Below are 24,394 nucleotides of genomic sequence, written 5' to 3' on the forward strand. Positions count from 1 at the left end.
TAACTATTATTGTGCTTTTCTGAATCTTATTTTTGGTTCACATAGAGAGCTGTGTAGATGAAGATTATGGTTTCTTAAACCTTGGGCAAGATCTTGGAGCTTATAACCAAGAAGGACAAAGAATATCAAAAGTATGTTAAAAAAAAAGGGGGGGGTTTAGTTGTATGTTTTTAAAATACTTTTCCAAAGTGCTTTTAATATTTAGATAATTTAATTTTCACAAATTGTTATAAATTACTTTTAAAAGAAACTTAATTCTAAGCATTTGTGTAACAATGTTTGCTGTAAAGAAAATACATTTAAAACTATTTACCAAAAACTAACTTTCTGATCCATTGCTGAAGGTTCTTTTGATCTTTCACAACCTCTCCTTTGAGGACCACAACGTTCCAGTCTTAGCAGCTAATCAAAGTTTTTTAAGGTAAGATAGAAATGTGGTTTTTACAGTAATGTTTATCTTTACTCGTTTGGCAATATTTGGTAATAGAACTGCTTGTGAATAATTGTTTGATAGTAGTTATCTACCATAATGTTTTATTCTGTAAAAGTACTTTTAATTTAGTTTTAATATATTCAAATGTCATTAATAAACTGAAATATTTCATTACAATTTTATAAGGTTATTATTATAAATTTGTGATGAGACTGGCACAAATTTCTGTTTCCAGGTTTCTTTTACTGAGTGTACACTGCAAATGGTCCTCGTTGAAGCAAATTGCTTTAGATACATTAGGAAATCTTGCATCTCAGGTAGTGTTATCCATACTTACCTGTAGAGAAACAGCTCATGTATATTTTGGTTCTGTAACACTTTAATTAATAAAAGAGCTGAACTTTCTTTTTTCAAAGCATATTACTGTGTAATTTGGATAGCATAAATATACTAAATCAAGACTAATATCTGAAATATATAAACAATTGAAAACAAATATTATGCAAAAGAATAAACTCTACTTAGCTATTAAAACTTGAGACAAAGAAATCTAAAATAAAGAAAAACAGCCAAAGGCAGAAAAATAATGTGTTTTGTGAAACTGGTAATTAGAACACATTATTTTTGCATAGGTAAATGTCTTTACACCAAAAACTTTCCTAACATGTTATCTTGAACTTAAAAAAGATTGTAGTGAATAAAGAGAAATCAGTTTTATCATAATCACAAATTCAGTATACTTGTATATTTTATTCAGGTTCTTTCATAGGACTTACTTTAAGGAGTGTTTAATATTAAGACCCATAAAGAAAGTAAAAAGTCACATGAATATCTATGTGAAAGTGATTTATGAAATAATAATTGATCATAAGTTATGGCTGTAAACTACATTTAAATTTTTATTATGTTTTTAGCCACTCGGTTGTTCTTACCATTATGGAATTCCTTCTTTTTACTGTGTTTTTTAAAGTAAACAAATGAAAGAACAATTCAGTTTATTACGTACTGTTCAAAACATTGAGATAATTATATTCTGAATGCTATTGAAAAAGTATCAAAAGAATGTTTTTTTTTGTTTGTTTTTACATATTATACTCTTTTATTTGTTTTTCTGGCAGATATCTTTAGTTCCAGAGGCAAGCATAAGCACACGGCTTTTGTGGTGGACAGTAGCAGAAGGAATTCAGTCAGTTGACAGATTTGTTGCCATGAGATCTTTAGAAATTCTAAGTCAGCTTTGTTTATGTGATGGTAATGAAGAAATTATAACCTCAGAACTTGAGTTTCAGGTTAGAGACAAATTGGACTTTTATTTCACTTTTCAAAATAATTTAATAACTTGTTTTTTGTTTTAACAACTAAGTATGCAAAGTATTTTTTTATAATTATTGAAAATGTATGTTTTACAAAATGTATTTTAATGGAAGATTGCTCTCTCAACAAGAGGTGAAGTGTTATCAGGAATTTAAATAAATAAAAAAAACTAAACTATTCTGCAGAGTTACTTTTATAAGTAAAGAATAAACATGAAAATCGTGAAATAAAATATTTATCCAGTCTTCTTTGTTTTCTTGCTCTCAATTGTAAAAGAGAATTGACTCTAATTGTTTTATACTACTTGCAATGTTACACTTAATAATTTTTATTTTATTATATAAATAATGCACCAAGCAATATAAACAATTAACATGGGAAAAGTAGATAAATTTCTTTACCTCTTGAAATTCTTCTGGCTTTCTAACTCTCTAACCAGAGTTTTTACAAATTCATCCAACCTAGTCATTAACTCTCCCATGGGAATGATGTTGGTACACTGAGTAAAATTGGCATTTAACCATTCAGAACATAACATTATGCAGTACATCATTTGATAGATAAAAACCTTGAATTTCTGTTAGTTATATGTAATATACAATTAAATGTAAGAGAGAACTATTAATAAATTTTGGAAGAGAGGATATGGCAGTTGGGCATGGCAGGAAGGGTCTGATTTTCTATTGATAACTCTATAACCAAACAGAATAGAAGAGAAAACTATAAAAATTATGGTTTATTTGATTAGTAACAATTTTATAATAAGTATTTCACTGTTGATTTTTTTTACTCTTTCATGGGGTGGTGAATAAAATAGAGATGATATGCTCAAAATGAATGTGTTACATTAGGGGAAATTCAAGATTTCTACCCTGACCTGAACAGTGCAGTATGGGGTCTCATTTGAGAGCTGTCAGAGTTATTAGTCATGGGGGGATGGTAGTGACAGATGATCCTTTTCTTCCAGGATGTTATTCCTATTTCTTTGTTGTAGTTAAAGATGTAGTTAAAGGCAAAATGAAGTCACTATGATAATATGGAGAAATGCCTCAATAATCTCAAGCTTGAACATTCACAGGCCTGGTAAATAATGCAAACAGGGGTTGAGAAAGTACACCATTAAGAATGTGGGAGGAGAAATTGACAGATGATTTTCATTCTATTTTATCTCCTCCCAGTTCCTTAATGGTGTACTTTTTCAAGATTATTGAGGCATTTCTCCATGTTATCATAGTGGCTTTATTTTGCCTTTAGCTACATTTCGTGTACAGGGATCGGGTTGTAGAAGTTTTTGCCATATTTTAAGCCTAGCTTAGACTCATATTAAGCTCTAGGCTGTTGTGGAATGGGCAGAAGGTTCTTACTTGCAATGATAATTCTCTCTCTCTTTCTTGCATTTGTGGGCTTTCCTCAAATCTGTTTGTTTTTTTATGAAGATACATGCTACTTCTTCAGTAATCCTAGGACAACTAATGAATCTGGAATTGGAATCCACTGGATCTTGCACTCTTTCATCAGGGACAACATCTTATTTTTGAGTAGTGGTTGGTTTGAATCAACCCTAACATTAGAGTGTATGTGTATAAATATCTAAAAACCTTCTGTTCTGAGTTTATTTCTTTAGAAGTGAGGTATGCAAATTAAAACTCAAGTAATATGGGTTATATGAATAGAGGACATACCTTCATTCTTCATCAGTAATTTAGATCTTGCTATCCAATAGACAATAGTACAAGCTCTAGATCTCTTGCCTAGGAATATTCTCGTGAGACATTCACCAATTTCACAATGAACTCTTCAATTTACTGTCTTGGAAACATTCTCGAAGCTGTTGTTTTTGAAATGTGGTTCTTTCTCTACAGGGCTTATTCCAATATAACAACCTTTTAGCTTGTCATTTTCCTGAAGTGATGAATTTCTTATATTGTCAGTCTTAGCCCTCCATTTTCCTGACTGAATGGATTCTGCATTGTAAGGTTCTGGTTATAGACTTGCTCTCAGGTCAAAGTGCTGATTGATTTTGCCACTCATTGATACTCCCTACTACAAACTTTACCAAATGTTTCCACCATGTCTTGTTTTGACCTGGTTTTCATTTGTATCTAGCTTTGTCTCTTGTTGTTTAGGTCAGACAACTTTTTTCAACTAACACTAGTCATTCTAAACATTTGAAGGTTTTGGACTCTTCAGTGATATTACACCCCTTGTCTCATCAAACACTCGAGCCTTTAGCCCCACGTACAACATATAACCTTTTCCTTAAAAGGTAGATATATTTTGAAAGTTAACATTTTCCTAAACTGAAAATGTATTTCCAATAATACTTACCTCCACCAACACTCTCCTGCCCTTCTTCCCCACTAAGAGCCAGCATTAGTGACTGGGATAGCTTAAGTCTCAAAAAGTGGTTACATTATCTGAGTGAGGTGCTTGAATACAGTTCTAGGATAGAAGGTGCATTGACATGGGTGAAGAGATATGCAAATTAGATATTGCTAAGTGCATTTAAATGGGATATAAGTTATCATTGTTTATATAGGCAAAGCCAATGTTGATGAATAACTATAGTGTCAGTGGAGGTAATTATTACTGGAAATAAATTTTCAATTTAGGAAAGTGTTAACTTCTGTTACATGTTAATAATGTGCATTTTTAACAGTCATGTGATGAATGTATCCCATATTGACAGCACTTTCTTTTGATTTGAGTATTTACAGATACCATACCAGGAACTCTCAGAAACATTTAAAGGGTCTTGTATATAATGAATGGCATTTGAACAAAAACTGTGACTGATTCAACAATTAGTTTCCCATAGTTTTAGCAGCCTGTTATTTCTCTACCCAGTTTCATATGATCCACAATGTTTCACAACCACTAAAACTGCTAATTCACATAGTGTGCCCAAAGTATACTTGATGAACTTTGTTACATTCTGAAGAATCTGATTACTTTTGGTAAAAAAGTGTAAATAAACTTCAAAAATAAACGTTTATATCTTTTATGAAAAGAAGTTGTAAAAACATTAAATCAAAATGAAAGTCATTTGTGTACAAAAAATATAATTGTTTCTTTCCTGTGAATGGTTTTTATATTGATTTTTTTAAAGAGTTTTAATTAATATAATTATGAAGTTTATCAAAGATAAAAAAAGTAAAACTGAACTTCTGAAGTTTGTATTATATGATAAATTAGTAACTTAATACATTTTATAATATTCCAGATTTGTGAGAAAATGTTTTCTTTTCTAACTGTTCATGACATTATGCTTATGATATACACACTGGAGGCATTGTATTCATTCTCAGAACTAGGAAAGAGATCTTGTGAGAAGCTTGTTCGAGTTCATAAGTGTGTAGGTGAGTAACCAGTTTTGTATTATATTGTCTTAAACTGTATTAATACTTCAGATGTTCAGAAAAGAAAAAAAAATTAAAGTAAGAGAAAAAATCAGGATTTTTAATTAGGAATATTTAATATATTTTCTTGTAGAGAAATAGAAGATTTAAATTATTGGTAGTGTGAAAACCATTTTAACGAAAATTAAATATCTGTCTGTGTATTCATTGTACACTCGCTCATAACGCATTTGGAGTTATGATAATAAACATTTACTTCCAAATATATTGGAAATCCTGTGTTACTCTGCTATGTTTTAGTGTACTTCATTTTTCCATTGAAATTCTTGTAAGCACTGTTACATAGGTGTGAGGTATCTGTCTTAAATATTCCAAACATTCTGTATTTTATTTAAACAAAAGAAGTTCCATTTTGAAGATTATAATGTAGATTTTTACCTTTAATGAAAAAGTGTTTTATAGAATGTCATTTGATAAGTTTTAAGAAAAATTTCAAGTGATGACATAAACAAAAGTTTCATTAAAAATGTTGGTGGACATACATGTTTGTACATATTCTTTCAAATAATAAATTATGTACTTTAATTATAGATCATTATCTTTGAGTAGATTTTTTTTGGCTGAAATAGGTCTTGTGTATTTTCTCCAGGAACATTAGTTTCTCTACTGACTTTTGAACAGAGTTTATATGGTGCTAGTGCTCTGTCAAACTATAAACTAGTGGAGACATTTGAGCCAGAAGGTGAATCAAATATGAAACAAAATGCTGCCTCCTATGCAGGTAAATAATTTTAACTTTTTTTTTCACCAACAGTTATATCTGTTTTGTTAAAAAACATTCTACTCTGGAAATATTTTGAAACATTCATGAAATCTATCTGTGATTTGGAAAAAAAAAAACATTTAAAAAATTCTAAGAATTTCCATTTTAATACTCGTTGGTTGCCAAGGTAACATTTTCCTTATGTGGCAATATTGTGTTCCATTGGTATACTGCACAAAGTATGTCATCAAGATGTGTACATGTAATCAGAAAGCACCACTTATTGGGAGAAGTGTGCCATAATGAGATATTTTGGCAAATTTTTTTCACCTGTTTTTGGCTTTCCACCAGTATTATTGACAGTGTGTTGACTTCTACATATCAAAATTACTCATAACTATTTCAACATGGTCAATATGACTGACCACATGACCTATTTGTATTAGTTTAAAGTCTATACATATGATGCTTCCAACTTTCAATACAGTATGTATATTTTCAACATATTTGGCAGTTTTTAGTTAACATTACAAGTCATTCACATATAAAAAAATCATTCTTAGTGAAGTATTTTTAATAAACTAAAATAAAAATTTACCCATTAATATACTAGGTATTTGTTTTGAATAATTCATGTGCAAAGTAATTTTCTTCTAAACAAATGTCAGGTTTACTTTTTATAATAAAATTTCTAAAACCTTCAAAATACAATTCCAACTTTTTTTTTCAGTAAAACATGGATGTTTATATTCCCTAACCTAACTCAAAATGGGGTTGGTCAATTTGACTGACCTTACAACCACAAAAAAAAAAAATTGATATAAATCCAAATTGCCCTTTGAACCATGTCTGATTTATTTGTACCATTATAAGCTGTGAATCACTTGGGGCATGTGCTGCTCACATGCTTGCCTCATGCCTCGTGAAACATTTTGATATTTTTATTATCTATTTTACGTAATCTTTACTAACATAAAAATGTCCCTATTTCTACATTATAATTACTTTTACAATAATAAATAAAGAATAAACATGAATTTTTCTGACTATATGACAAAGAGCTGTTACAAATTCATCCAAGCTAACCATTAAGTTTCTCACTGGAACATTACTTGTACACTGATTAAAACTGAATGTCATCTGCTCAGAACACAGTATTATGCAGTATGTCATTTAATAGGTAAAAACCTCAACTTTCTGTTAAAGATATGTAATATACAATTAAATGTAAGAGAGAACTTATTGACAAATCCTGAAAGAAAGGATGTGACAGGTGGGCATGTTAGGAAGGGTCTGATTTTTTATTGATAGCTCTGTAACCAAGTTAAATTGAAGGCTATTTAAAATTATGGTTTTTCTGAGCAATAACAATTCTTTAGTGACTAATTGCTGTTAAGATTCCATTATTAACTGTAAATGAAAAGTCTTCATTGAAATTACCATTGTTGTTTTTTGTGTAACATAATCTTGGGAAGTCTTTACTAAAGGTAAGTATACTATTATAGTAGTAAAATCTATGTTTGTTCTATTCATCAGGTGGTGCTATTAGTCAGTCTTCTTCCTCACTTAGTATGGCTGAAGTAGATTCTGAAACTTTTGCTTGTCACTGGTATGTAGCTTTTATGAGTATCTGATGTGTTATGTTTACACGAATAATTATTTTTCATACCATTTGTTAAATCCAGCATCTTTGTATTGGAATTAAGTATGATCTTACTTTGTTATATGATTTTTATTCTAAAGAAAAATATTTTTTACATGTTGGTAAATATCAGCTAATTGTGTAAAATATAAATTAGCTTCAAAAAAGATCTTGCTGCAGTTACAAAAGTAGTAATACTAGTTTAACAGCTTAAGTAAATTTAGTATTTTGAGTTGCCTTTCTTTTTTATGTTAGTGTTTTGAGGGTTAACTTGTATATTAGGTATCTATATGGAAGCAAACAAGAATGAATGTGTGTATTTGTGTCCTATAAATTCCTATCTCAGAATTATTTAATGAATTATACTAACTTGTTCTTTTTTATGAATGTTCCGTTTTTTGCTCAAATCATGATCTGTTTATAAGAATCAAAAAGGAAAAATAGTTTTGTATGAATATTTAAGAGCTAAAAATTTTAAATTTCGTCTTTTTGCATTTTTATAATCTATTTCTTATTAAGCATATTTTGGAAAAAAATGTATATAAAGAATTTTTTCATACTATAATGATATAAACATAGATCTTTATTTTCTAGGTTGCAGAGTCATTATGAATATGCTGTGGGTCATACAGTGATAAGGGATGAACTGTATGCTGATTATGTTAAAGGGTGCTGTAAAGCTGGGAGAAAGGGGGTTGTAGTTGCTGGAACATTTAGCAACTGTGTAAAGTAAGTTGTTTTATTAAGATAATGTCTGAAAACTTGCTTCGTAGAAACCATAATTTTAAAATACATTTTGATACATGAAACAAATTTATATTGCAGATTTTGATTTGTAATGTTTCAGTACTTTGGCTAAAGCGAAAAACCTTCTTTATATAGGCCTATACAATAAAGTGATAAATTGTTCCCTCAGGGCTTGAAAAGGGTGAAAAGAAAATTTCTAGTGAGATACAAATAAATTTTGATAATAAATAAAAGACATAGTCCAAATGGCTGCTTGCAATAATCATGTTTATGCTTGAAATAATAAAAATATTTGTATATCTGACATCTACCAATAGTTTGAGTATGGTGCTTCTACATACTGGGTATGTGAGGGAATCCATAGTTACATCATCAGTTCTTGCCAGCCAATCAGAGCTCGCGTAGATGGCTATTTCTTTTTTCTAAGCAGCATAGAAACACCAATGTGATTGTTCACAAGTTAGAAAAAAAAAGGCCTCGTTCACCACATTGTCTTGTTTCTGCCAAATCTAAAAGGACTAAAACTGTGAAAGGGCTTTGTCTACAATCATTATGCTCAGTCATTTGAAATAGTTGGCATCTCTGAAACACTGGTCACAGCTGATTAAAATAAATATTCTGTAAGATGTTGTATTTAATTTTTCAAAGCTGTTTGAAAATAAATTTAAGTAAGCATATAGTTAAAATGATCTAGTTTAAGAAATATGTCAGTGAAAGGTGTGTGTATCATGACAAATTGTGTTCTTCAGAGAGATTTTATAAACAAAAAGTGCTTAAAGCTTAAAAACTTGTGTAGTAAAAGTTACATTCTAGAAAAAACTTTCAATGTTTTTTTAGTGTTAGAATGAGAATTTTAAACATTTTCAAGAGAATTATATTTTATATAAAGTTATGTTGAAAAAATATGATCTAAAAACTTTGGTAATAATTACAATAACATTTGAGTTTAGGTTTGAGTGTTTTTCTTTTTCTTTTTAAGTATATCATATGAGGAAAATGTAATGTAACTAAAGACTTAGTACATAATGTTAACATTGAAATTTGATTTTGTTATCCATTCATTTAATAATTATGAAGTATCTTGTTGAGCACAAAACTATGATGCACTTCCACTAAAGTTTGCTACCTGGTTCTAACAAATAACCAATGACATGGTTTGATATAGTACATGTCTAAAAACATTCTGCCATTTTGGTGAATTACCCTGAAAGTATGTGCATGGGCTTGAAATTATCATATACCTAAAAATGTTGTTATAGTTTAGATCAGACAATAGCTTTATAATTACAATTACCACAGCACCATTGGTAACAGGAATTCAAGGTTTTCAAAAACATCAAGATAAGTGTTTTGGTAACCACATCATCATCTCTTATATGTTCCTTCATTTGTAGTAAGATGACAGAAAAACAAATGACCTAAAAGTTTAGGTCATTGTTGATAAGAACATTTAGCTATATAAAACTACAACACTTAACATCACTCTGGCTTAGTATAATTCTATCAATAAAATGTGCATTTGCTTTTGTTAGATAAAGCAGTTTGTACCATAATGAATTAAATTGATTTCATGCAGTCTGAAACCAAATTACAATTTTAAAGTAACTACATATATCTTGGAACAAAAATATCTGAAAGAGATCATTATATAAGCAGTACCTTTAAAACTGAAAAATTATGAATGGGTGGAATTTAATCATCCATCCAGTACTAACTCATTTTTGTTGGTTGCTTGCAGTAAGAGTATTCTCATGCTGGTTTGTTTTATTTTCATGATGAAATTTCAAATTTTTTGTATTCCTTTTCACTATAATTTATTGTTAAGAAAATATTAACTAAAGACTTTTTGTTTACTTTCTGCTTAATTTCTCCATTCCTGCTCAAAATCAGAAGTGAGTAAAAAAAATAGCATTTTATATCTGTCTTTTGTCTCCCATAAATCATTGCCCTGTGTGATCTTCATTTATTACTAGAACTCATTTTTTGGGGTGGATGATGAGGTACAAAATATTTTATGAAACACTTTTTTATGTAACATACTTATAAAAGTCAGGTTTAAACATTGAAAGCTAGTGCAATATTGGAAAATCAATAGGCCTAAAACCTGTTATAAAAACAATTTGACTGCATAAGTTTGTTTCATTATTTTATACTATTTATCAAATTCCATGTTAATTTTGTCTTGTATTCAGTATTAAAATAAATTAAAACTATGCAGTTGCTTTAGTTGTTTTATTTTTTTTTATTAATTATCTTTCTTCAGTTATTAGTACAACTTTAAGCATTCCAATAGAATTATTATGGTAGCATGTATGGCTTTAAGGTATTCAATAAAACAAATAGAATTATTATGGGCATGTATGGCAGCTGTTAATCTTTTCATTGTGGGCTGATGTGACTACCATCCACTTAACTAGGCAAGGATATTTATGCAGCAAAAATACAGTAAATCAGTGCATTTCTCATGAAACCTTGTAAGACTTTGTTAAAAAGTTCATAAGAATTTTGTACACAAAGACTGACGTTATTTTCATTACAACTTCCTAATAAAATGTTATTTATCAAACAATTAAAATAGTTAAAGTACAAGGTGATTTTTTTCTTTTTTTTTTTTTAGAATATCATTTGAGATGATATTTTGTTTATACTTGTAATTTGAGATCCTTTACTTTTCACATATTGTTACTTTTTAGAATTTTATTTTTCTTTCTTATTCTTTACCATTTATTCTTTTTCTCAACACAAGTCAGCCATACCCATGCAGCATTTTCCAGTGTCTCTAACAGAGACCCGCATTTCTTCAGAAAAATATTTATGCACTGTGTAATACCGTAAGTCTTTAGAACTAACAAAGTATTATGATTAATATTTAAAAAGTGTTTAAACCTTCCATTTCAAAACATAAATAATACATAATGAAAATGTAATAGTAAGACCTAAATATAATTTAGACTGGATCTGTAACTGTAACATATTTAGGTATGAAACAACTATAAATACTATAGTCGATCAAGCAACCTACAATACTGGAATCAGTTACAATGTACCCTATGACAATAACTGAACACCAGTTTCAAAATAACCATTGTCAGATTATAATGTAAAATGAGTTATTTCTCATGATTATAAATATACATATACAATCTGTAAATGTAGGCTAAAAATGCACAATCTTTTGAAGTTGGATGTGACTCCTGTCAGGGATTGACAAAATGTACTACTTGTATCAACTTCATTCATTCACAGGACTTTGAAAAGTACGAGCCAAAAGACTAAATCAGTTGACTTCGTATAGTTTATACATCTACGTAACTGTCATTTGTACCACTGAAAATACAGAATACCAAAATAGAGTTTTCATAGTTCGTTGGTCATGTGACAATGCATCTAAAATTTTACATGTTTTTTTTAATGGTTTCTTTGGAAATCCCCTTGGTGTGGATTCCTGTACGTGGTGAGGGGACCTCCAAGGGAAGGTTCTGTTCTATCTGGTTACCTTCTCTGGAATCTAAACATCCACCCACATGTTTGCCGTGTGTGGCGACCCATGAAGGGGAGGAGAGGATCCTGGTGGTTGAGGGGTCCAACCCTAACACACCACTTTGGCCTCAATTCCTGTAGACAGGCTGCCTTTGGGTGGCCCCCTTGGGTCAATCGGCTGGTCCACTTGGGCTAGAGTCAACCAAGTACCAGTGTTGGAAGTTCTCAACGGGTGTTGTGGACATTGTGCCTGATGCTGGTGTTTGGGTATAGTGCTCACAAAACCCTGGCGTTGCTGCATTGTCCTTGCGTGACTTTGTAGTGCGTCCCCTTGTAGGGCTTCATGGTGGGTGGGGTCAGTGGGTACTGAAATTTTTCCTTTTTCCCATGGATCCTCTAAAAATTTAAATAAAATTGTAAAAAACAGTCAATGGGTAGCGACCACGTCTTGAATACTCAGAACAGCAATCTTCAACATCAGTAACACACGCATTACCTCATTTTCTTATATTACATTCTCTTTGGAAAAACCTTTAGGGCAAATGTCCCCTTTTTTTATTCAAAAGGGACTAGAGGGACTTGCTGGCTCTCCAAAGTCAGTAAAGAAACTTCGATCTGGTGACATATTGGTTGAAACATCCACATCCCAACACAGTGAACTTCTCTTGAATTCAAAGGCAATTGGGGATATACCTATTGAGGTTACACCCCATGCTACCTTGAATTCTTCACGAGGTGTTATTGTTGAAAGGGATTTGAAGAACGCTCCCAGTCAGAGATTCTCGCTGGTCTCTCCACTCAAGGAGTTTCTGCAGTGAGGGGCATCTCCACTCACAAAGATGGAGTTACACTGCCAACAAATATCCTCGTTTTAACATTTACTTCACCACGTGCACCTGTCACCATCAAGGCAGGTTATCTCATTTGCAGGGTTCGGCCATACATACCAAACCCTCTTCGATGTTTCCAATGTCAGAGATTCGGCCACTCAAAGACATCTTGTCGTGGTTCCCTGACATGTGCTTGTTGTGGAGGCAAGGACCACGATGCCTATGACTGTGACATGAACCCACATTGCATAAACTGCAATGCTTCTCACCCCTCTTACTTTCATTCTTGCCCAAAATGGTTGGAGGGAAAAGAGGTGCAGCTTTTGAAAACGACACATAACATTAGTTATCCTGAGGCTCGGAAATTGCTGTCCACAACTCCATCTCGAACATATGCTGCTGCACTTCATTCCGCAACTACAGTGGGAGTGCAGACAGATCTCTCTGTGCCTCCAAGAGAATTGTTTTCAAAAGAAATGAAAAGCCTTTTGACCTCCGTAGTTAAAAAGGTTGATGAATCGACTTCCACACCCATCTCTGTTCCTCCCATACCTTCCAACAAACCTCAAGATCCACGTCCTTCAGTTTCAAATACAGGCATTTCTTCTGATACATCTTTTTCTCCCACCACAAGAGACAAAACAATTATTTGTTCGTGTCCTCAGTCACTGGATTCCCCTTCCAATAACAAAAACCTGCCCACCCGACCCAGAGCAGGATCCATGGAAGTTGATAGACCTCCTCCGACTAAAGACAGTAAAGAAAAAAGATGTGGTCATAAACCGAAGCGTTCTCCAGCCACTTCACCTACCCGTTCTTAAAAATGGCCACCTTGATACAATGGAACTGTCGAGGTTTACGTTCTAATCTGGATGATATCAAAACGCTGATTGCTTCCTACCATCCTGTTTGTCTTTCTTTACAAGAAACATTTCTCAAAACTGCTGATACTGTCTCCATTCGGCAGTTTTCTCTGTACAGAAATGACAGGTTGTGTGATGGTTGAGTACATGGAGGGGTGGCACTGTTGGTTGATCAACACCTGCCCACCCTGTCTTTGTCACTCAACACACCCTTGGAGGCTGTAGCCATCCGTGTTTCCTTGGGTCATACCATCACTGTTTGTCCCCTGGAGAGACATATGATCAATCAGATCTTGATGCTCTCGTTGAACAATTGCCATCTCCATTTCTAATCCTAGGGGATTTTAATGGACATCATCCCCTCTGGGGAAGTGCTATTATTGATGGGAGGGGCCGATCTGTAGAGCGGATGCTCTCTGATCACAATCTTTCTCTTTTCAGTACTGGTTCTTCCACTTACTTTCATGCACCTAGTCAGTCCTTTACCGCTATTGATCTCTCAGTTTGCTCCCCTTCATTATTCTCCCATTTTTCATGGAGGGTTGACAGTAATCCACTAGGCAGTGATCATTTTCCGATCCTTTTGGGAGAGACTGGCCGTGGTCGATGCCACCCTATCCGCGTGCCCCGGTGGAAGCTGGATCAAGCAGACTGGTCCACTTTCACTGCTCTCGCAGAACTTGATCCTGCCAGAGTAAATCAGCCATCAATAGATGACTGTGTAGCAACGGTAACTGACTGTATTACACATGCAGCTGCTCAGTGTATTCCTAAAACCCTACACACGTTTTCCACGATATCCTCGTCCGTGGTAGAATCCTGCTTGCCACTTAGCACGGAAGGCTCAAAAGCGGGCCTGGGATACTTTTCGTAGATATCCCACACTTTCAAACCGGGTTGCTTTCCAACGGGCCCGTGCACATTCTAGGTGGGTAAGACGTCAAAGCCAGAAGGAATCTTGGATTAAGTTCACAACCAGCATATCTTCTACCACCAGTTTCAAGATCATATGGGACAAGATTCAAAGGTTAATGGGCACTACAATTCTGTCCCCTCTCGATCTTACTCTCTGATGGTCAGGAGGTGACTGATGTTGAACATCGCTAACACTCTAGGTGAAAGCTTTTGCGGGTATCTAGCACTTCTGCTTGTTCCTCCACCTTCCTGGCCATCAAGACTTGGGCAGAGCGATCACCTCTTTCCTTTCGAACTGACTGTTTCTTTGACTATAATTGTCCCTTTACCCTGGTGGAACTAAAAATGGCCCTTCATCAGTCTGCCAGTACATCTGTTGGACCTGATGATATTCATTATGACATGCTGCACCATCTATCTCCTGCTTCTCTTGATGTCCTTCTGATTGTTTTCAACCGGATCTGGCAGGAGAATGTTTTTCCTGATGCCTGGCGCCAGGCTATTATTTTATCTTTCTCTAAGCCAGGGAAAGATCCCAAGATTCCTTCAAACTACCGTCCAATTGCTTTGACGAGCTGTCTCTATAAGACATTAGAAAGGATGCTTGTCTTGTTTGGTTCCTTGAATCAAACAACCTCCTCTCGCCCACCCAGTGTGGGTTCCGTCGACAGCACTCCACCACAGACCACCTAATTGCCTTGAAACATCTATCAGAGAAGCCTTTCTCAACCGCCAACATCTTGTATCAAGATTCTTTGACATAGAGAAGGCTTACGACACAACATAGAGGTATGGTGTTTTGCGAGACCTCCATACATATGGGTTACGTGGCCATTTACCCATGTTTATTAAAAAATTTTTTAATGGACAGGAGATTCCAAGTTCGTGTCGGTTCGACACTTTCCGTTCTTTTGTACAGGAACTTGGAGTCCCTCAAGGCTGTGTATTGAGTGTTACACTCTTCAGTATAAAGATAAATGCCATCACTGAACAACTCCCTCTCACTGTTGCGAATGGGCTCTATGTCGACGACTTTCACATCTCATGTCAGTCGTCAAACATGAGATATATTGAGCGGCAACAACAAACCGCCTCAATTGTGTAATGGAAGTGGACTCTGGCGAATGGCTTTAATTTCTCTCTCTCCAAAACTGTATGCATGCACTTTTGCCATCGACGGGGTATTCACCCTGATCCTGAACTTCATATCGGTGAAGTTTTTCTGCCAGTGGTCCCGGAGACCAAATTCTTGGGGCTTATCTTTGATAGTAAGCTGACCTTTATACCACACTTAAAGCAGCTTGGTCAAATGCACAAGAACACTGAACATCCTCCGTGTTCTCTCTTCTACCAGTTGGGGGCAGATCGCTGTTCAATGTTAAAGGTATATCGTGCTCTTATTAGATCGAAACTCGATTATGGATCAATGGTCTGGGGCTCTGCCAGACCCTCGGCCTTAAAGATGCTGGACCCCATTCATTACCAAGGACTTTGACTCTGCACTGGGGCTTTCCGTACATCTCCAGTTCAAAGTATATACATTTGAATCTCATGAACCTTCTCAACACCTTCGCCTTTTGCAACTATCTTTACAATATACATCGTAACTTCATTCCTTACCAAAACATCCCACCTGGAAATGTGTTTTCCTTCCTCGGTGGGCAGTACTTTTTCAGAACAGACGATCTGTCATTGCTCCGTTTGGCCTTCGCATCCAGGCGCAATTGGATGAATTGGGTCTGTCCTTGGATAACATTGCAGATTCCACAGGTTGACCATCCCACCATGGCTTATTACAGCTCCCAAATGTGACCTTTCTTTCAGTCACCTAAAACAGGCAGATACTACAGAATGGAAGTACCGTCTTTTATTCAATGAATATCTTTCAAACAATCATTCAGTTCCCATTTATACAGATGGTTCTAAATCAGGTAATTCAGTGGGCTCTGCTATGGTTTGCTATGGGTCAGTAGTTGCGCTCAGAATCCCTTCTACAGCTTCTGTGTTCACTGCTGAACTGTATGCCGTATCTCTTGCCCTGGATCATATTGCAGCTGAGCAGTACTCCAACTGCACTATTTATACTGATTCGCTTAGTTCTATACTTGCCTTGGAATCGCTACATGGCCTATTCTAAAATGCTACTTCAATCCAGTTTTCTGGATACCAGGCCAGCACCATGGCAGCTAAAATGTCTGCTTCAGCACCATCACCCTATGCCTATTCCGCATATGGACTATGGTGTTGTCTTCAAGGCTCGGCTCCGTGCCAGCTGGCAGTCCACTTGGAGTGAGCAACGTGACAACAAACTTTTTCAAATCAAACCCAAAATTGGACTTTGGCCATCTAGCTTCCGTAAAGTTCAGAAGGAGGAAGTTGTTCTCACTAGGCTACGCATTGGTCACAGTTTTTTAACTCATCATTTTCTTTTATCTGGAACTGATGCACCAATGTGTAGTTTGTGTAACACTCAAATCACTATCAGCCACATTTTACTTTCTTGCCATCGTTACAATTCTCAACAACGGCAATATTTTAAACATGTTTTTTCCAAGGGTCAGTCTGTAACATTGGACACAGTTATTGGTGATGGTGACTCTGTCCACCTTGATAATGTTTTTAATTTTTTAATGGCCATTAATCTTTTTAATCTCATTTAAGTGTTGCATATTTATTCATTACACCTTTTTAATTGTGGTTCCTTATTTACAGTTTTAATCTCTCTCCTTCAATTTGACATTGGACAATGGCCAGAACATTAAATAACTCAACACCAGGACTGGAAAGGCCAACTTCAGGTGACTAACGCTACTGTTTGAACTATCCGTTTGAACTACTCGTTAGTCATCCTGACGAGTTGTTATTATACTTTTGCTGCATATCATTTCACACTTTTACTACTTAACTTTTTAGTACTGGCCATATTGACTCATAACCCGGAACCAGGACTGGAAAGACCAACTTCAGGTGACTGACGGTGGTTTTTATACTTACCTGTTAGTCTTCCTGGCGGGTTATGATCATTACCATTCTGCTACAGGTAGTTCTTTACAACTTTGTTGACTGGATGTCAACATTGGTTTTTACGCCATTTTCTGTTTTAATTGCCATTTTGCTTTTATCTTCAATTACTTTTACAAATTTTACTCCATTTACTTGACTTTTATCTTTTTACTGGACATTTGGCTACTCATTATTATGATTTTGCAGAGTGTCTTTTAAAACTTCTATTCTTTTACATTTTGATACTGGTTGCTATGACACATAACCCGGAATCAGGACTGGAAAGACCAACTTCAGGTGACTGACGGTGGTTCTTGAACTAACTTGACTAACTTACCTGTTAGTCTTCCTGGCGGGTTATGATCATTACCTTTTTGCTAGAGTAAATACCTTACAACTTCTTATACTCTGCCTTCTATCTTAACATTGTAGACTAGGTGTCAACATTGGTTTTATACTTTTTGTTTTACTTTCATTTCCATTTATGTCTATTACTACATTTATTTTTTTTTACATTTTTACCGAATGTCTGGCTCAGATAGCCTCGCTGCTTTGTGCCATAAAACACTAAATCAATCAATCAATCTTTTGAAATAAAGGACTTAAAACTTAGTGCATAGATTAAATAGCCCATGTACACACTTGAAACTGGTGTCTGATGTCAGGATAGTAAAAATGCTAAATTTCTCTGTTTAAAATTTTGTTTTTTATAAGCAGCTGCTAGTGAGTTTGTTTTCTCATTACTAGAACTTGTCAAGCATGCTGGAGCTCAACACAATGCAGTTAATAACTTATTAATTCACTTTCCCTGCTGAAAATATTCTGGTCCACTAGAGATGGCTTAACAAATGTGAGGTGGTTAGGGTGCTTGACTTGTAATCTCAGGGTCGCAGGTTTGATTCCCTATCACACCAAACATGCTCGCTTTTTCAGCTTTGGGACATTATTATGTGACAGTCAATCCCACTATTCATTGGTAAAAGAGCAACCCAAGAATTGGCAGTGGGTGGTGATGACTAGCTGCTTCCCTCTAATCTTATACTGCTAAATTAAGGACAGCTAGCCCTCTTGTAGCTTCATGTGAAATTCAAATAATGAACAAACAAACCATTAAATACAGATATGCTAAAAGCTATTAATTGACCTGTATATTGCTGTCATACTTGTGGTAGGGTACTTTTATCATTCAACAAGATTGGCTTTTCTCTCATTTTGTGCTACTGTCTATATGCAAAAGTTTTTATAAAGCATACCACAACCATCCACACTGTCCCTATTGGAATCAAATACTCAACATGTTTTTCATAGAAATCGGGCATTATCTCTCCACCAACAGGAGAGCACTACTATCACATGGCATGACTGGCTCTCTCTCTGCACCTAGCTTGTTTGTTCCTCTCCTGGATTTTGTTGGCTTTCTCCAGTATAGGGTGTTTTGTCTATTGCTTCTTATCTGATACATGATTCTGCCTCCCAGACTCATTTACTTTTACCTTGGTCCCCTGATATTTGGGTTCACACTGAACTTTTGACTCCAAGTTATGTGATGACATAAGCATGCCTCATTCCAACAAGCTTACAATCATCAGCCCTCTCTTATCATAGGGCAATCTTTCCATATCTGGGCCAACATTTGTTCAATTTTGCCTATTCATTTTGCTAAAGCCCAGTATTTCCATCTCACCCTGACTACTCTTTTGTGGTACCTCTTCTCAATCCATCTCCTATCTGAAGCTCTTCACAGGAATACCGAGGTTTTTTTGGGACATCCTCTTTTTTCTTAGTTTATGTTAGCCATCTTGTCATCTTTGACTCTGGCCCTGAAAATATAGTTTATTTGTTCTTGGGATCTTTTGGGTTGTGATATGATATCATCACAGACCTTTCTCTCAGCTTCTTATTTATAGGACTTTTGGATGGTCTAGATTTTGAAGTTGAGATCTGCTTGTCACAGTCTTAGGATATTTGAAGTTGAAGGTAGTTTCAGTTCAACAACAATTTATCCTTTCTTATCTGATAGTCCATTTGTCCCAGTCAGTGCTGAAAATGGCAATAATTCCTTTTTTCCAATCCTTCCCTTCCTAGTCCTTATCTGTTCCTCCTTCCTTTAGCACCACTGTTCATTGTTTTTCATGACAATGTATGCTACCCCAACAATGCTTCTAGTGGTTTCAGGTCTGGTAGAATCTCATCTGGCAACTTTCATTAATTGGAGGAGCTCTTTCATCTCTAATGGTTTGATTCACCGAGTTTAGTCATAGGGATTCATCGTAACTTTTCATACACTTCCTCCCATGTCTTGCATGTCTGTTTCATGCCCTACTAGTCAGGCTGGCTTTGACACCATATGTTTTTTATCAGATGGTGTGAACCTTCACTTTACGTCTTCATGTCCTGGGATTGCACTTTCACTTTTTAATGGACGACTGGTTTCTTCTTGCCTATTCCAAATGGGAGTCAGTTTGTCGTGCTTGTCAGCTCCTTCTTAAAGTTGTTCTAGTGGGCTGGTTGATCAAATTGGAGAAATCCTTTCTTCATCATACTTTGCACCTCATTCATCTAGGTGTTTTTTCAACACCCACCTCATTTGGGCCCAATATTCTCCACTCCAGCTCTGTTCTTTAGAACTGGCCATATGGGAAACCCTGTCTGCTCATGAGGTTCTATTGCTTTTGGGGGTGTGATCTTTTCTGTGTCATTTCATGCCCCTCAACTTTGCTTCTATATGATCCCCTCATTGGGTCTTCCACAACCATTGGAACTTTGCTTGGGATCTGTTAGATGATCCTATAACACTTCCTTCCTATATTTTGGATGATTTTCAGTGGTGGCTGGACAGGGCTCATACCTTGGTGGGTGTTCTGTTTTTTCCTTCATTGCCAGATTTGCATCTGTTCATGAATGCATTCCTTCAGAGCATAGGAATTACAGGCTTAATCATCAGGAGATTCTAGATCTTTGGTCTGTCAGGTATATTCTCTTTATATCAATGTTCTAGGACTCCTTGCTGTTCATTGGGCTTTGGATCACTTTCTTCCCATTTACAGAGATTGTTTGGTCATAATTCATTCTGACAGCTCAACAGTTGTGGCTTATATCAATCACCAAGGTGGCACCAGGTCAAGATACCAGCATTATCTAATATTAAGCTTTCTCTTTTGGGCCTATGATCATTACATTTCTTTTATCGCATGTTATATGCCTAGTGCTTTTATCCTTGTGGCAGATTGTCTTTCCTGACCTGACCAGGTTTACTTGATGGAGTAGTCCTTTTTCCTTCATCCCCTTGATTTTTTATGCCTTTGAGATTGGTTGGGTATTTCTCATATCAGTGCATTTGACATTTTCCTCAGTCACCATTTACCTTTGTTTTCAGTACTAATTCCCCATGCATAGGCTTTGGCTGTAGATACCTTTAGCTAGAATTGGTTATACAAGTTTCTTTATTTATCCTTCTGTTTGATTACTTTATCAAGTATTCTCCTTCATCCATACCACCCTGTGCAGAGTTTTTTTGATTTCTCCTTACTGGCCCACTCAACTGCAGTTATCTTGCTTACTCCAATTACAGTTGTTCCCTTCTGTCCCTCTTCCTTTATTTTCTAACTCTTATTGTCAAACCCAGTCACTGATTCTACATCCTGAACTTCATGTTCTTTTTCAGCATGCCTGGCAAGGAGATCCATCTTTTCATGTCAGGTGGCATTTCATTTAGGTCATTATATTCATACTTCATTCATGGCTGTATATCAGTGGAAATGGAATGTTTTTGTACCTGATGGCTGACACATATCCAGCTTCTCACCATATGTTTGAAGGTATCATCAAGTTTCTTATATCCCTCCTTTTGAGAAGGGGTCTTCAGTATTCACAGTATTTGGTTATGAGGCACTCCAGCCCTAACCTATACTTTCCATTTTTCTCATTATCACAGTCTTTCTCCTTTTCTTACCTTTTTATCCATTCTGTCCTGATATGTTGGCCACCTAGGTATCCAGTACATTCATGTTGGGTACTAATATTTGTTTTACTCTCCCTTACTTTACCATCTTTTGAGCCCATTGGCTCTGGCTTTTTGTTCCAGCTGTTTTTCAAGACGTATTTCCTACCTCAATTGGCCTGCAAATGGCATTAATCAGAACTGTTTGCTATCAATGTTACATACAACCAGACCTATCTTCTCCTTTATCCAGGTCATTTCTTCCTTCCTAAAACCTTGGCATTTTGTGAGGGTAACTTCTCTTTCTGTCCATTTCTTATCTCCACCCTTATCCAGATCTAGATAGGCTTCTATGTCCACTGTGTGCACTTTGTTGTTATATTGCATGAAGTTCTGGTCTCTTCCTCTCTGGATATTTCTCCCTTTACTCTTACAAATTGGGCTCGTTGTTGATTCTAGTTGGCTTATTCCTCCTCCTCCTCCCAATGTGTTTTGTTCCATGTTACCTTCCATCTAATGTGACACCTCATCTTTGGAGGAGAGCCTGCAGTAGAGCATGTGGACCACTTCTCTGATGTTCATCTCCCTTTACTGATATCACATTGCAATTTCTGCATCCTCTGGATATTGCCCACCACCTGTGGCTATACTTCAGACTTGAGTTTGGTTCTAACAGTAGGTAAGTCTTTAGGAATGCTTTCTTTTTTTATAGGGCCCCTTGCTTCAAATTTCATCTCTTTATTCACTCTTTGTGGTGAGTGGTGCCTGATGAGATGACAAACAGATATGCACTGTATGCCATGTTGATTTTTATACTCTTTCCATTACTCTGCACATTATCTTCAAGATGAAATGTTTCACAAGATCACTGGATGGTCAATAACTTCAAGATATTTGATTTGTAAATGCACTGTTCTGGACCATACCACCCCTGGCTAGCATGAGTAAAGCAGAAGGGGATAGCTGCCTATACTTCCCATGTTTCAGTTGAATAAATTGATATGGTATGCTTTTCAAATTAGGATTTGATGACTCTTCAATGCTCCCCACCTTCCAGTGAAGAACAAGAGTTATAAAAGTTTGAAAATGCTGGTGTGGTTGAACATGGAGGCATCCTGCTGGATGGATTCCACATAGATGGCTATAACCTTTCAGTTCAGAGTAGGGTGGTTGTGTTCTACCAGAGTAGAAGGCATACAATCCTTTAAATTGAGTGGCATACGACAGAGTAAGATGTCTCAATGCAGTTTATATCTTGAATTGGGTGCCCTCATCCTACTCTCACATGGATGTCAGTACCCAGCAAGGAAGTTTTGGATGTAGTTGGCTTACTGAGTGTGGTCCACTGGGTCATAGGTATTCTACACGATGGGACAGATCCTCAAATACCCACTTCTGTGGGAATTAGTTTCCATATTTATCTCATTGAGATCACTTACTTACTTACTCTCTTCCACTTAGATGTGTTCCCTTTCTTTATAACTGAGTTTGTTCATAACTGGTCATGGCAAGGAGGTTACTGGTTCAGAAGTGGTGCAGCACCCCTCTTTCATCTGATCTTTTTTTTTTTTTTTTTTGTATCCTTCAAACTCTTTTGCGAAGTATGTCTATTCTTCCCTTTCACCAGCCCCTCATCCTTTTCAGTATGGGATTCTAGCTAATCTAGTGAGAAGAAGGAAATACCATATCAGAAGTTATAATTTTCCTATACTGAAAATATATTGCTAGTAGGTACTTCCTTTCCTCCATTCACACTTCCCACCTTTCTCCCCACAATTTTCCAGTACTTACATCTGCCAGATTTTGAAGTGATGGTGGCTCAGTAGTGGTGCACAGAGAGAGTCACATGCATCATGTGATAGTAGTGCTCTCCTACTGTGGGAAGAGGTAATATGGTGTTTTTGCATGCGAAACATATTGGAATCAAATAATAAGGGTGTATGGTAGATTTGTTATTTAAAAAAAAGATTGCATATAGAGGGCAGCAGATAACAGGAAAAGCTGGTCTTGTGAGAAAAGGAAGTGCCTACTGAATATGCATTTTCATTAAATTATAACCTCATGAGCTGAAGGAAGTTTAGTTTTTCGAAGTTTTTGTCAAACAGTAATAAAATGTAATAACTTAAACATCAGAAACCATTTTTTTATATGAACTTTCACTTGTAAATTATTATAATTTCTCAGTTTGAGGTTAATAGGATTTGTTTGTTTTTGTCCTTTTTGACACACATATTTAATGTGAAATTTTGCAGGAAGGTTTTTCATCAATCCACACTGAAGATGTTGGAGTCAGAAAACAATCGTCTGTCTTTCCATCATGATGGAATTCGTAAAAAAACAAACATTGAGATTATTTCTTCCAAACCGTCTATGTCTACTAGTTCTGTCTATTCAAAGTCTAAGCTAGGTAGTTATTTGACAGTATAATGAAAAAATTTAATTTTTTAATTTGTTTATCTGTTTTTAAACTTCAACATAATTGTGAAAGACTCAAAGTAGTAAAAATGATTGGTAATATTTTAATATGTTTGTAAAAGCCATAAGCTACATGTGTTTCTGTATTTAAAGAAACGGTAATCTCTAGTACTAAAGACTACAAGTAAAAACCTCACAGAAGATATTTACTCATTTTCTGAATAAGGTATATTTAATGTATTTTTTCTAGTGGTTTGGCTGATGAACAAAATTTTTAGATTGAAAATGGCTTTTGTTAATAATGTTCATAAAATGTAGAACTTGTAGTTGAAATAATCTGTAGCATTATTTTTTAATTTAAAAAAATCAACATTTTAATTGTGTTACATTTTTTTACAATTATACATGTACTGTGTAATGTTGACAGAAATTAAGTTAGATATAAGGATAATAGAAATGTATGCATACCTACTTTGAATTTTTAGAAGCTGGCTCTGCAGTAGCTGTTAATGAGTGATAATGTTTCCTGTTTTGTTTTCAGTAATGAACCTGTGTTTTGTGTATATGTTACCCACAAAGTAAACTTTGAACCTAATTATTTAACTTCAGTGCAAAATTAGTTCTTGGTGAATCTAGTGTTTTTAAAGCATTTTGAAAATTTAAGGAAAAATATTTTTTATATTACTTAAG

The 24,394-nt window shown here is 35.1% G+C and overlaps 1 protein-coding gene across 2 annotated transcripts in view; it reads left to right on the forward strand.

Moving 5' to 3' along the window:
• Positions 1-24,394, forward strand: part of LOC143247443 (uncharacterized) — a 38,537-nt gene continuing 14,143 nt past the window's right edge. The window contains exons 1-9 of one of the 2 annotated variants that reach the window (XM_076495550.1): positions 1-131; positions 345-421; positions 669-750; positions 1,552-1,722; positions 4,971-5,106; positions 5,756-5,887; positions 7,406-7,478; positions 8,106-8,240; positions 23,542-23,696. In XM_076495550.1, the coding sequence (XP_076351665.1) occupies positions 1,642-1,722; positions 4,971-5,106; positions 5,756-5,887; positions 7,406-7,478; positions 8,106-8,240; positions 23,542-23,696 (712 nt within the window). In that variant the 5' untranslated portion in view covers positions 1-131; positions 345-421; positions 669-750; positions 1,552-1,641. The remainder of the gene's footprint in view (positions 132-344; positions 422-668; positions 751-1,551; positions 1,723-4,970; positions 5,107-5,755; positions 5,888-7,405; positions 7,479-8,105; positions 8,241-23,541; positions 23,697-24,394) is intronic. The other variant, XM_076495560.1, reaches the window with a different exon arrangement.

This window comes from Tachypleus tridentatus, chromosome 1 (genome assembly GCF_004210375.1).
Source record: "Tachypleus tridentatus isolate NWPU-2018 chromosome 1, ASM421037v1, whole genome shotgun sequence".
NCBI lineage: Eukaryota > Metazoa > Arthropoda > Merostomata > Xiphosura > Limulidae > Tachypleus > Tachypleus tridentatus.